The sequence below is a fragment of the Podarcis vaucheri genome (genome assembly GCF_965113315.1).
Source record: "Podarcis vaucheri genome assembly, chromosome: 4".
Taxonomy (NCBI): domain Eukaryota; kingdom Metazoa; phylum Chordata; class Lepidosauria; order Squamata; family Lacertidae; genus Podarcis; species Podarcis vaucheri.
This window is the reverse complement of record NC_138762.1, coordinates 11,158,256-11,171,381: the sequence shown is the minus strand read 5'-3', so window position 1 is coordinate 11,171,381 and position 13,126 is coordinate 11,158,256. Positions and strand designations below refer to the sequence as shown.

Below are 13,126 nucleotides of genomic sequence, written 5' to 3'. Positions count from 1 at the left end.
TCAGGTTAGCTTTCCAGGGGCCACATGCCACGAGTGGCCAAGGCCAGAGGCAGAAAGAAGAAGTGAATTTTACAAGTGTGCAGTTGTCTTGTTTCTCCACACTCTCCCATAGCTCTGTCCAGGCCAGTCAGAAGCATTCTCAGAATTCATTTGAAGAAAAATGGGAAATATTTGTAATTTATATTTTTTCTTCAAAATTTTTATTGATTTTCCAAAATTTTAAACAAACAAACATCATAACTAAACTTGGTCTAATCTTAGTAACATTGTTAAATGACTCCCTCAAATTCCCTTATCTGAATTTCATGATATATCATTGTAACGGTTTTCCAAGATAAAATCTCATAAAATTTACTTAATCCTCTTAACATCTTTATCTCTTTTCATCTTCACTTTAAACATGTTGTTCTATACTTTCAGAAATTTAAATTATCTTTGTAATTTATTTAAGAGACCACTGTAAGCAAACGGAAACATTAGCAGGATTTTAACAACACTTGTAAATGTAACAAATACATTGGATAATATGGAGAGATATTAAAACATGGATGGTGGAATAATATGCAGTTGGAAAACATGACAATAGGACCCACGGAGAGGATGGAGGGAAGTCTACTTACACCCCCTCCCCAAGCATTCTCAGAGTTCCTTTCCAGGAAATGATCAAGGAGGTTGCAAAACAGGGATTGGGGCTGTTGACCCATCCGCCATGTCTTCCTCTCTCATTTTTATAACAGGTAGCTCCCGAAAATACAGAGATGTCGTTCAGAAAAACTGCCGCTTACGGTGCTATCGGCTTTGAGACGGATGTCAAAATTAGGTGAGCTTCTGGAGCACAGCTTCCCAGATGGGGTCAATCTTTTTTTTCCATACGTGCTCTGCTGTCTTAAGGGATCATTACTGCCTGCTGTGTTTAAACCATCCCTTTCAACTCACAAACTGTCGCTGGCATCTTGGTGCTGCTTTAAGAACCTGCTAGATCAGGCCAGAGGCCAGTGCCGGATTTACGTTGAAGCTAAACAAGCTATAGCTTAGGGCCCCACTCTCTTGGGGGACCCCAAAAAATTAAAGGGGAAAAAACGGGATGTACATTTCCAAAATATAAGATAAAAAAACAAATAAATTAAAGCTACATACAGCAACAGTGTAGGCTCCTATGATGTAAGTCATGGGCCCCGCCCGCTAGCCTGCTCCCTCAAATATCAATGGTTTCAAGCCGGCGGTTTGAATCCCCGTGACGGGGTGAGCTCCCGTTGCTCTGTCCCAGCTCCTGCCAACCAATCAGTTCGAAAGCACACCAGTGCAAGTAGATAAATAGGTACCACTCGAGCAGGAAGGTAAATACTGTTTCCATGCACTCTGGTTTCCATCACGGTGTCTTGTTGCACCAGAAGCAGTTTAGTCTTGCTGGCCACATGTCTATGGACAAACGCCGGCTCCCTCGGCCTGAAAGCAAGATGAGTGCCGCAACCCCATAGTTGCCCTTGACTGAACCGTCCAGGGATCTTTTACCTATCTTACCTTTACCTCTCACTGGGCGTGTGAGAAGCCCACAAGCAGGGCATGAGCTCAACAGGACTCTGCCCACCTGCGATTCGTAGAGACTGCTATTCAGAGGCACAATTCCTCTGACAGTGGAGCCAGAACATAGCCATGGTTGTTAGTAGCCGTCCAAATAAATCACTATGGTTTCCCACAATCCCCTGAAAACTGGAACCATAGAGAATATGTGACACATCTCAGCTGTTCTCAGGCGACCTGGTGAACGGCCTGCCTAAGGCCCCCAGCGTGACGCGCGAAATTGCTTTTCTGTTTTGAACAGCTTGGACGGCGTCCCCTTCCTCATGCACGACAAGACGTTAGAAAGGACCACCAACATTGAGGCTGTCAATCGCACGTGGGCGAAGGCGCTTGCTGACTACTTCCCCTGGAGCGAACTGGAGAAGCTGAATTCTGGAAATTGGTTCTTTGAGGTATGTTTGAACGGGACTTGAAATGGAACTCAGCCCATCACATCTCCCAAGTTGGCTTCTGGGGAGCTGAGCAGTGGAATAGCCTTCCAAGAGCAGGTTTGCCCATGTTTGCAACGACAGCCCGGGCCTCTGCATGCTCTGCCTCACCCAAACCAATATAAATCAACCAATATAAAAGGATGTCACATAGAGGAGGGAGAAAGGTTGTTTTCTGCTGCTCCAGAGAAGCGGACACGGAGCAATGGATCCAAACTACAAGAAAGAAGATTCCACCTAAACATTAGGAAGAACTTCCTGACAGCAAGAGCTGTTTGACAGTGGAATTTGCTGCCAAGGAGTGTGGTGGAGTCTCCTCCTTTGGAGGTCTTTAAGCAGAGGCTTGACAACCATATGTCAGGAGTGCTCTGATGGTGTTTCCTGCTTGGCAGGGGGTTGGACTCGATGGCCCTTGTGGTCTCTTCCAACTCTATGATTCTATGATTCTATGATTCTATGATTCAAACTACCACTGTCCGCCTTAGAGCTCACCCAAATGACCCTCCATTCGCCATACATCTTACCCACGTTGCCGCCCATATTCACTCTTCTCCCCAGCCCCTCCCTTCCTCAGCAAACCCCCATTCCCCTTGGACTTCACCAACTCTCCTGTATGCCTCTCCATGCCATTCCTCTTACAGCTCACCCAAACTCCCTCTCTCTGCTCTGAGGTCACCCAGACAACCATAGACCTCCTTAGGCCACAACAGTTTCCATTTTGGGGGCCCTGAAGTTTGAACTGTTATGGGTGTCTCTTCTTAAACAGCATTGAGGTCTGGGTAACCAGTGATTTTACTATTATTATTATTATTATTATTATTACAGTGGACGCTTGGGTTGCGAACGTGATCCATGTGGGAAGCACGTTTGCAAGCCGCAGCACTGTGTCTGCGCACTCGTGGGTTGCGATTCAGCGCTTCTGTGCATGCGCAAAGCAGATTGGCAGGGTATTCTTTTTCTTATCCTTAATAAATAAAATGGTCATGGCTCCCCTCACGAAGGAATTCTGGGAACTGTAGTTTACCTCTCATAGAGCTACAATTCCCAGCACCTTCGACAAGCTACAGCTCCTTTCCCCCCTAATTCCTTTGCAGAAGAGGCCATTCTTCGAAATGCCCCCGCTCTCGCCTGAGGATGAAAAACTGGCAAGAAAACAGAGAGTCTACAAGCTCAGCGATCTCTTGAAACTTGCTTATCAGGAGGACAAACTGGTCCTCTTTGATCTTCAGCACCCTCCAGTGCATCACCCTTACAGGGACACCTGGATCGACAGAACCGTGGAGGTCATCAAAAACGAAATGGGGAACAAATCTCACTTGGTACGAAACATCCCCTCCTCCGAAACCCCACCCCTCTTTATCCAACTTGAATTTGCCCCCGAGTATGTTGCGTGTGGGCCAGATCCTGACCCACCAGGTATCAAATCACCTGGTTGAATATGTTTGATAGCAAGCCCAGTTGAAAACACTCAAAATAAAACAACACAAACCTGCGGCAACTGCAACAAAATGTTGCAGCGTGAAGTGCTCACTGTTCCGGCCAGCCAAACCCTTTGCTAGAATACTCCATTTGATTTCCCTTCCCAACCAGTTTTCCATTCCTCCCTCTCCATCCCTCCTCATTCTACATTGGGCTGCCATACTTTTGCAAACGTTGCCCGCTGGGTCCTGACCTCCTTCTTCTTGTGTGTTGAGGGTGCCGCCGTGGCTCCAGAAGCACCTCCCTTTGCATCTGCACTTGGAAGACGGAAGGAATAATTTCTGTTCATCTTCTGCCAATTGCAGGTCTTATGGCTGGAACCAAATCATAGATCCATTGTCCAGAGCTTAGCTCCTGAATTCCAGCAGACCTCGGGCGTGGCTTACCCAGTTGAGGTCCTCCAGATGTCTCGCATTTCCAGGCTCAACTTGGACTACAGAGATTTGCGCTGGGTAGATATTCGGTAAGTTGGATGGTGGCTAACAGATTGAGGTTGAATCCTGACAAGACAGAAGTACTGTTTTTGGGGGACAGGAGGCTGGCAGATGTGGAGGATTCCCTGGTCCTGAATGGGGTAACTGTGCCCCTGAAGGACCAGGTGTGTCATTTTGGATTCACACCTGTCCATGGAGGCACAGGTCAGTTCTGTGTCCAGGGCGGCTGTCTACCAGCTCCATCTGGTATGCAGGATGAGACCCTACCTGTGTGCAGACTGTCTAACCAGAGTGGTGCATGCTCTGGTTATCTCCCGCTTGGACTACTGCAATGCGCTCTATGTGGGGCTACCTTTGAAGGTGACCTGGAAACTACAACTAATCCAGAATGTGGCAGCAAGACGGGTGACTGGGAGCGGCCGCAGAGACCACATAACACCGGTCTTGAAAGACCTACATTGGCTCCCAGTACATTTCCGAGCACAATTCAAAGTGTTGGTGCTGACCTTTAAAGCCCTAAACTGCCTTGGTCCAGTATATCTGAAGGAGCATCTTCACCCCCATTGTTCTACCCGGACACTGAGGTCCAGCACCGAGGGCCTTCTGGTGGTTCCCTCACTGCGAGAAGCCAAGTTACAGGGAACCAGGCAGAGGGCCTTCTTGGTGGTGGCACCCTCCCTGTGGAACGCCCTCCCACCAGATGTCAAAGAGAACAACAACTACCAGACTTTTAGAAGACATCTGAAGGCAGCCCTGTTTAGGGAAGCTTTTAATGTTTGATGTATTACAGTATTTTAATATTTTTTTGGAAGCCACCCAGAGTGGCTGGGGAAGCCCAGCCATATGGGCAGGGTATAAATAATAATAAATTATTATTATTATTATTATTATTGGTTGACTCTGCCACCCACCCTCAGAGAATAGATCGAGTCTTGATTTCCGCAGTGAATGTTTCGGGCAAATTTCAGCGAGACGTTTATGAACCGGCAGATCAGTGGTTCCCAAAGGCAGGGGGCGGTACTGCCCCCTGGGAGGTGGTGGGACTGCCTAGTGGGGGTGCTAAGGGGCAAGGGGGCAGCAGGAGGGTGCTGGAAGTGGCGATTTAAGACCCCCGCTGAGTGACTTCAACCCACATATTGGGAAACTGGTATCCCTCCATCAAGTCCACTCATCACATTAAGAGTTGTTTCTAAGTGCCTAAAATGGGGAGCCTGAGTCAAAATACCTCCAGGGCAAATGCCTGTTCTTGAAGCTGAGCTATGGAACTCCTTGCCACAAGGCCGATGCTGCTGCAGAGAATTTAGCAATACTGAAAGACGGCTTAGGTAGCACTGGGGAATGATGTTGGCCCTTGCCAGCTGATTAATAATAATAATAATAATAATAATAATAATAATAATAATAATAATTTTTATTTATACCCCGCCCTCCCCAGCCAAGACTGGGCTCAGGGTGGCTAACAACCAATAATAAAAACAAGTTGATTGAAATACAACTTAAAAAACAAGATTAAAATACAACATTAAAACAATTAAAACATTAAAATGAAGCCTCATCACAGGAGGAGTAAGGAAAAAAGAAAGGGGGGGGGGAGGGAATCAAATTGATTCTAAGCCAGAACAACTCTGTCTTTCAGGCCCTGTGGAAAGAAATCAGATCCCGCAGGGCCCTGGTCTCATGAGGCAGAGCGTTCCACCAGGCCGGGGCCAGCGTTGAAAAGGCCCTGGCTCTGGTTGAAGCTAATCTAACTTCCTTAGGGCCTGGGACCACTAGGGTGTTGCCATTTATGGACCTTAAGGTCCTCCGCGGGGCATACCAGGAGAGGCGGTCCCGTAGGTACGAGGGTCCTAGGCCATGAAGGGCTTTAAAGGTCAAAACCATCACCTTAAATCTGACCCTATACTCCACCGGGAGCCGATGTAGCTGGAAAAGCACTGGGTGAATATGCTCCCTTGGCAGGGACCCCGTGAGGAGCCTCGCTGCAGCATTCTGCACCCGCTGGAGTTTCTGGGACAGCTTCAAGGGCAGCCCCGCATAGAGCGAGTTGCAGTAGTCAAGCCTGGAGGTGACCGTCGCATGGATCACTGTGGCCAGGTCGGGGCGGGAAAGGCAAGGGACCAACTGCTTGATGCGCCAAAGGTGGAAAAATGTCGCCTTAGCTGTTGCTGCAACAATTATGCCCAACTCGGCCTCTGCCCACCACTGGCTTTGCCCCGGCGTCACCATTTTGTGACTGGCGGGCTCCGTAATTTGCAGCCACTGAAAGCAGGGTCTCAAGAACCCCCTGGTCTAAGAGGAACCCCTGTGCTCACTTGGCAGGGAATACGCGAAAGCCAACATCTCAACCAACCTCTGGGTGGTCAGCGAGCCATGGCTGTTTTCCTTGGCGTGGTGTTCTGGGGCCGATTCCGTCACCACCAATGCTGTCCACACCCTGGGGAACCTCCAGCGGCCTCTATTCCTCTTGGTAAGTGGAGACAGCATCTCCCAGTCAGTGAAAGGGAACCACGACTACTTGTTGTGGTTGATAGCCACTGAGACACCAGCACGCCACAAAATTTGGACTACCCTTGCAGTGGTACCTTGGTATTCAAACGCCTTGATTCTCAAACACCCAGAGGTAAGTGTTCCAGATTTTGAACATTTGTCGGAAGCCGAACGTCCAATGCGGCTGTCGGCTATTGTTTCCGGGGCGTGTGCACCAATCAAAAGCTGCGCCTCAGTTTTTGAACATTTCAGACATCAAACAGACTTCCGGAACGGATTAAGTTTGGCACTCCCCCCCCCCCCTATTTATTTTGCGTTTTTGTTTTTGAGGCTTTTTCGGTTCATTTGTTTTTGTGACTTTGTGGAACCCAGTTCAGCTACTGATTGATTGATTGATTGATTGATTGATTGTGTAACTGGGGAAATGGATAAAAGCCCCCATCCAAACAATGACTATCATCAGTGCAGGTAAGAAAAAAAATTAACTGTATTTTTTATCATCTACAATACTGTCTTATTTATTTTATAGTACAGAACATTGGTTATTGCTTTCATCAATGGTCTCATTAGGTAGTAAAATTCATGTTAAGTCGCTGTTTCAGGGGTTGTTTTTCAAAGTCTGGAACAGATTAATTCATTTTGCATTGCTTTCTATGGGAAAGCGCGCCTTGGTTTTGGAATAGACTTCCGGAACGGATTAAGTTTGAGAACCAAGGTACCACTGTACTTAAAAAACGTGTTCACTTATGGCAGACTATCATTTATAAGAGAGGTGGTTTGAGTGAGGGTTCACTGCCCATCTCCAGAACTTCCAAGCGCCCTTATTTTCCAGGGACAGGCCCGGATTTCTGATTTGATCCCGGAATGCCCCACTTTTCCTTAGGACGTTGTCAGGGAACTGACATCGGAGCTAGAGGCAGAGGGAAGGCTCCCAAATGATGCTGGAGAAGGACCCAGCAGGGAAAGAGGCAACTCATCAGCTGGGGAAGGAAATCAGCGCAACACCAGGGATAAAGGGGGGCAGATGGGGGAATCGGCGAGAGGGCTCCAGGACTCTTCACCGGACACCAGCGGGGAGAGCACGGGTCCTCCGCTACCCACACCCTCCCATGCGCAGAAGACTTCCGCGCAGGGAGAGTAGGAGGAGACTTGGCGTCAAACAGCTTTTATGCTGGAAAAGGTTTAAGAAACGCCCACTGACGGATTCTGCTAGTGACTGAGGCAGCCACAAGTGAAGGGCTGTCCAGACAGGAAAGGTTTAACAAGGCAACATAGCCAGGAGTGGCGGCAACGTACGCACGAGCAACCCCTATATTCATTACAGACGTCCCCATTTTCACCGGAGAAATGTTGGCGGGTACCGATAGGACATCCCTATTTTCATCGAACTGTTTCACTGTCAAATGGTCCAGGTCCTTCTTTCTCACCATTCTTTTCAGAGTCCCACCCCCTCTCTGCAGTTTCACCTTGAGGTGTGACTCCAGTTTGCCCCCTGTTCTGTTACAGACACCCGGCGAGTACCGGAGTATGTGGATAGCGACAGACGTCTTGGCGGTCCTCTTCATCCTTCTCATATTCGCTTTTCACTGGTAAATACTTCCCCCCTCCCCATTCACCCCCAGGGTGACAACAAGAGCAAGTCCTTCTCAAGGCCTCCAACCTTAGCTGGAGCTTCTAGAGCAGCAGTTCTCAACCTGTGGGTCCCCGGATGTTGTTGGACTACAACTCCCATCTTCCCTGACCACTGGCCATGCTGGCTAGGAATGATGGGAGTTGTAGTCCAACAACACCTGGGGACCCACAGGTTGAGAAACACTGCTCTAGAGCAGTGTTTCCCAACCTTGGGGCTCCAGCTGCTTTCGAACTACAATTCCCATCATCCCTGACCACTGGTCTTGCTAGCTGAGGATTATGGGAGTTGTAGTCCAAAAAATTCACCCCGAATTCACGGCACAGAGCTGCCTGCTTCTACCGGTCCACAAGAGAAAGTGTCCTTTCCTACTGCATCACGGTGTGGTACGCTGGTTTGACATCAGCTGATGGGAAATGCCTACAGAGGGTGGTGAATACAGCAAAAGATATTATGGGCTGTCCCGTGAATCCGCTGGATGAAATAGCGGAAGAACGTTGCCTCAGAAGAGTGAGGAAACTTCTCAGGGATGATTCACACCCTGGCCGGCACTTTCTTGATCTCCTGCCCTCAGGCAGAAGATATAGACGCACGATTAGTCGCACCAACAGGGTAAAGAACGGCTTCTATCCGTGGGCTGTTAGGCTGCTGAATGAAAAGATAACAAGAGGGAAACTGACTTTTGGGTTTGGTGGGTGTGCGTCAGTAAACGAGGGGAATTAAGACTAAGAGAGCTGAGTGGGGGTTGCTTGTGTAATCTCACTGTATACAAGTTGTACAAATGACAATAAAGTATTTCAAAAAAAGAGCCCGCCGCGGCATTCCGACGGACGGGTGGACTCTTCTCCGGGCTCAATTCTTAGCCTCCGGACTCTCAGCCTGCTGCCCCTGAGAGCCCAGTGCCCGGGTGCCCTGCACCCCTAGCACCTATGGGTAAGATGGCCCTGCTCCTAAGGGCCATAGCTAGTGGACTAATTCCACAGTATTATCTCCCTGAGAGCTGGACTGGGGGGAGAAACCTCTTCACTGGGTCTCTTGTCCCACCTGGGAGCAGTCGCTGAGACCACATAACACTGGTCCTGAAAGACCTGCATTGGCTCCTAGTACGTTTCCGAGCACAATTCAAAGTGTTGGTGCTGACCTTCAAAGCCCTAAACAGCCTCGGCCCAGTATACCTGAAGGAGCGTCTCCACCCCCATCGTTCTGCCCGGACACTGAGGTCCAGCGCCGAGGGCCTTCTGGCGGTTCCCTCACTGCAAGAGGTGAGATTACAGGGAACCAGGCAGAGGGCCTTCTCGGTGGTGGCACCCGCCCTGTGGAATGCCTTCCCATCAGACGTCAAACATAGATATATGATTCTTAAAAGACACCTGAAGGCAGCCCTGTTCAGGGAAGTTTTTAATGTATGATGTTTTATCGTGTTTTTAATATTCTGTTGTGAGCCACCCAGAGTGGCTGGGGAAAGCCAGCCAGATGGGCGGGGTATAAATTTATTATTATTATTATTATTATTATTATTATTATTATTATTATTATTAAGCTAGTTGCCAGGGGATTGGACTAGATTACTCTTTGAGACTTTTCCAATTCTTCAATTCAATGATTCCAAGTTTCTCTCAATTGAATCCAACCCTGCTGGCATGCGAACTCCTGTGTATGCAATTAAAGGACATTATTTTTAGAGAGCACAGCTCACATATTCCCCTCCCCCACCAGTAATCCTTACAACGGCCCCATAAGGTGGGCCAATATTTGCACACCCACCCACCCGTTGCAAACAGAGACCTGGAGGTGAGTGTTGGGGTGTGTGTGTGAGTTTCATGGATTGTGAATAATAGCATATTCTCTCCCCCCGCACAGGTGGAGAGAGGTGGGCTACACCTCCTACGAAGCTCAAAGCAACGGGACCTTTGATAATGGTCCATGCAGCACACCTGAGACAGGTGAGCCTTGCCCTCTCTGGGGTTGTGCCCTCAGCAAACAGGAAGCTACCTTCTGGCAGGCAAGAGTATTTGTTCATCCAGCACTGACCCGCCGCAGGTCTTAAGGAGAGCTTCTCCGCCTTCACCTGACCTTTAAAGCCCTAAATGGCCTCAGTCCAGCAGATCTGAAGGAGCGTCTCCACCTCCATCATTCTGCCCGGACACTGAGGTCCAGCGCCGAGGGCCTTCTGGCGGTTCCCTCACTACGAGAAGCCAAGTTACAGGGAACCAGGCAGAGGGCCTTCTCGGTAGTGGCACCCACCCTGTGGAACGCCTTACCATCAGATGTCAAAGAGAAAACTAACTACCAGACTTTTAGAAGACATCTGAAGGCAGCCCTGTTCAGGGAAGCTTTTAATGTTTATTAGGTTATTGTATCTTAGTGTTTAGTTGGGAGTCGCCCAGAGTGGCTGGGGAAACCCAGCCAGATGGGCGGGGTATAAATAATAAATTATTATTATTATTAGGGGTTGGCAAGCTTTACCGGCCATGGGCTGGATCACTCCCACAGAGATTGTTCGTGGGCTGGACTGGCGTAGCTTGATGCCTGAAATCGCTTCTGCACATGCCCAGACGCTGAAAATCGCACCTGCGCAAAAGCGATTTTTGGTGTCTGGACATGCGCAGAAGCGATTTCTGGTATCTGCGCATGCACAGACGCCATTTCTGGCATCACTCGGCGAGTCCGCATGCTGCGCTGTTTTAGTGCAGCGCACAGGTGACTTGCTGAGCGGGTGGCTTGTGGGCCAGTAAAATGGTCTTCGTGGGCCGCATCCGGCCCATGGGCCGCACGTTGCTGACCTGTGCTTTAACTGAAGATGGAAGGCCATTTTGCTCAATGAAGACCTGTGTGGAACAGGAAGTCCTTGCAGTCTCCTTCCTGCCCAGGAGCATCCAATGGCCAGCTTGGGTGGACGGAGCCAGACAGGGTCTGCTTTGCCGAGAGGGCAGGAAACTGCAGGTCAAAGTTTCACCATGAGGGGCAGATGATGCAGCAGATTCTCACACAAAGAAGGGAAAATCCAATATATTTCTGTCCTGCTTGGGAGCTTTCCAAAGGGTACTTGACTGAGAATGTGATATACGTTGTTTGTACACACACACACACACCACGTAGAAGAAGAAGAGGAGGAGGAGGAGGAGGAGGAGTTTGAATTTGATATCCCGCTTTATCGCTACCTGAAGGAGTCTCAAAGCGGCTAACATTCTCCTTTCCCTTCATCTCCCACAACAAACACACTGTGAGGTGAGTGGGGCTGAGAGAGACGTCAGAGAAGTGTGACTGGCCCAAGGTCACCCAGCAGCTGCATGTGGAGGAGCGGGGACACGAACCCGGTTCACCAGATTACGAGTCCACCGCTCTGAACCACTACACCACACTGGCCTGATACCCCTGCTTTCTCTGCTTGCCTACCCCATCCCCAACACCTGACTATACTCCCTTCGCTTTGTACCCCCCCTCTCTCCACCACAGCTTGCCTCAAGCGCCACCGACTTTTCAAGGAGTGCGGAGGCGCTTCACAGAGTGGCTTGCTAAACCGCTGTGCGAAGCAATGGCGCCGACTTGGGCCTCACTCTCTGAGTGCCCAGCGTGGCCCGCCCACACTGGGATGTCATGACGCACACGGCATGACATCATGACACACACTGTGACGTCATGACATGATGGTGGGGGGTGAGCTCCAGTGGCGCGGCGACCGGCCCCTCCCTCCCAAACTCGATTTTCTTTCTTCCTCCAACTCTTGTGCTCTCTCTTCCACTCCATACTCTTTCCATAGAGTGTGGTTTCTGCATGCCCACCCCTCTGTTTTGTGGGTGCCCAGCCCCTATATGGGAAATTTTGTGGGTGCTCAGGCACCCAGATGCCTGGGGAGATGGCGCCTATGGTATGAAGCTTGCTTCCTGTTAAACTGCAGGCACATTTGATGGAGGGTGCAGGTGAACAGTGGCTTTCCAAATTGCTTTATGAAGCACTTCCACACCGCCACTGAACAACTCACCTGGGCCAACAGTGTGACGCGGCAGCTAAAAAAGCCAATGCAATTCTGGGCCGCATCAATAGGAGTATAGCATCTAGATCAAGGGAAGTAATAGTGCCACTGTATTCTGCTCTGGTCAGACCTCACCTGGAGTACTGTGTCCAGTTTTGGCACCACAGTTCAAGAAGGACACTGACAAACTGGAACGTGTCCAGAGGAGGGCAACCAAAATGGTCAAAGGCCTGGAAACGATGCCTTATGAGGAACGGCTAAGGGAGCTGGGCATGTTTAGCCTGGAGAAGAGGAGGTTAAGGGGTGATATGATAGCCATGTTCAAATATATGAAAGGATGTCACATAGAGGAGGGAGAAAGGTTGTTTTCTGCTGCTCCAGAGAAGCGGACATGGAGCAATGGATCCAAACTAAAAGAAAGAAGATTCCACCTAAACATTAGGAAGAACTTCCTGACAGTAAGAGCTGTTTGACAGTGGAATTTGCTGCCAAGGAGTGTGGTGGAGTCTCCTACTTTGGAGGTCTTTAAGCAGAGGCTTGACAACCATATGTCAGGAGTGCTCTGATGGTGTTTCCTGCTTGGCAGGGGGTTGGACTCGATGGCCCTTGTGGTCTCTTCCAACTCTATGATTCTATGATTCTATGATTTGGCGTGGACACCTATTGTTGTCACACACTACAATATATTACATTACATATTTATGTATACGGGAATATATATCGGTATCTGTATCTACACACACACACACACACACACACACACACACACACACACACAGCTTCTACATGTAATTGCTCAGTTGTTCAAGTTCTGGTCAAAAGTTCATGGACTAAGTACAGTGGTACTTCAGGTTAAGGACTTAATTCGTTCCAGAGATCCGTTCTTAACCTGAAACTGTTCTTTACCTGAAGCACCACTTTAGCTAATGGGGCCTCCTCCTGCTGCCGCGTCGCCGGAGCACGATTTCTGTTCTCATCCTGAAGCAAAGTTCTTAACCCGAGGTAATATTTCTGGGTTAGCAGAGTCTGTAACCTGAAGCGTATGTAACCTGAAGCGTATGTGACCCGAGGTACCACTGTATCTTGATTGTCCACTGTATTTTATACATCCCAA

At 49.1% G+C, this 13,126-nt stretch overlaps 1 protein-coding gene across 4 annotated transcripts in view; it reads left to right on the top strand.

The window, feature by feature from the left end:
• Nucleotides 1-13,126, top strand: part of GDPD4 (glycerophosphodiester phosphodiesterase domain containing 4) — a gene marked incomplete at its 3' end in the record, with an annotated part of 38,221 nt that overhangs the window by 24,068 nt on the left and 1,027 nt on the right. For 3 of the 4 annotated variants that reach the window (XM_082219341.1, XM_082219338.1, XM_082219340.1), the window contains 7 exons: nucleotides 742-820; nucleotides 1,823-1,973; nucleotides 3,104-3,328; nucleotides 3,794-3,951; nucleotides 6,242-6,389; nucleotides 7,916-7,998; nucleotides 9,900-10,086. In XM_082219341.1, coding sequence (XP_082075467.1) covers nucleotides 742-820; nucleotides 1,823-1,973; nucleotides 3,104-3,328; nucleotides 3,794-3,951; nucleotides 6,242-6,389; nucleotides 7,916-7,998; nucleotides 9,900-10,086 — 1,031 coding nt within the window. Of the gene's footprint in view, nucleotides 1-741; nucleotides 821-1,822; nucleotides 1,974-3,103; nucleotides 3,329-3,793; nucleotides 3,952-6,241; nucleotides 6,390-7,915; nucleotides 7,999-9,899; nucleotides 10,087-13,126 lie in introns of those variants that run through there. The other variant, XM_082219339.1, reaches the window with a different exon arrangement.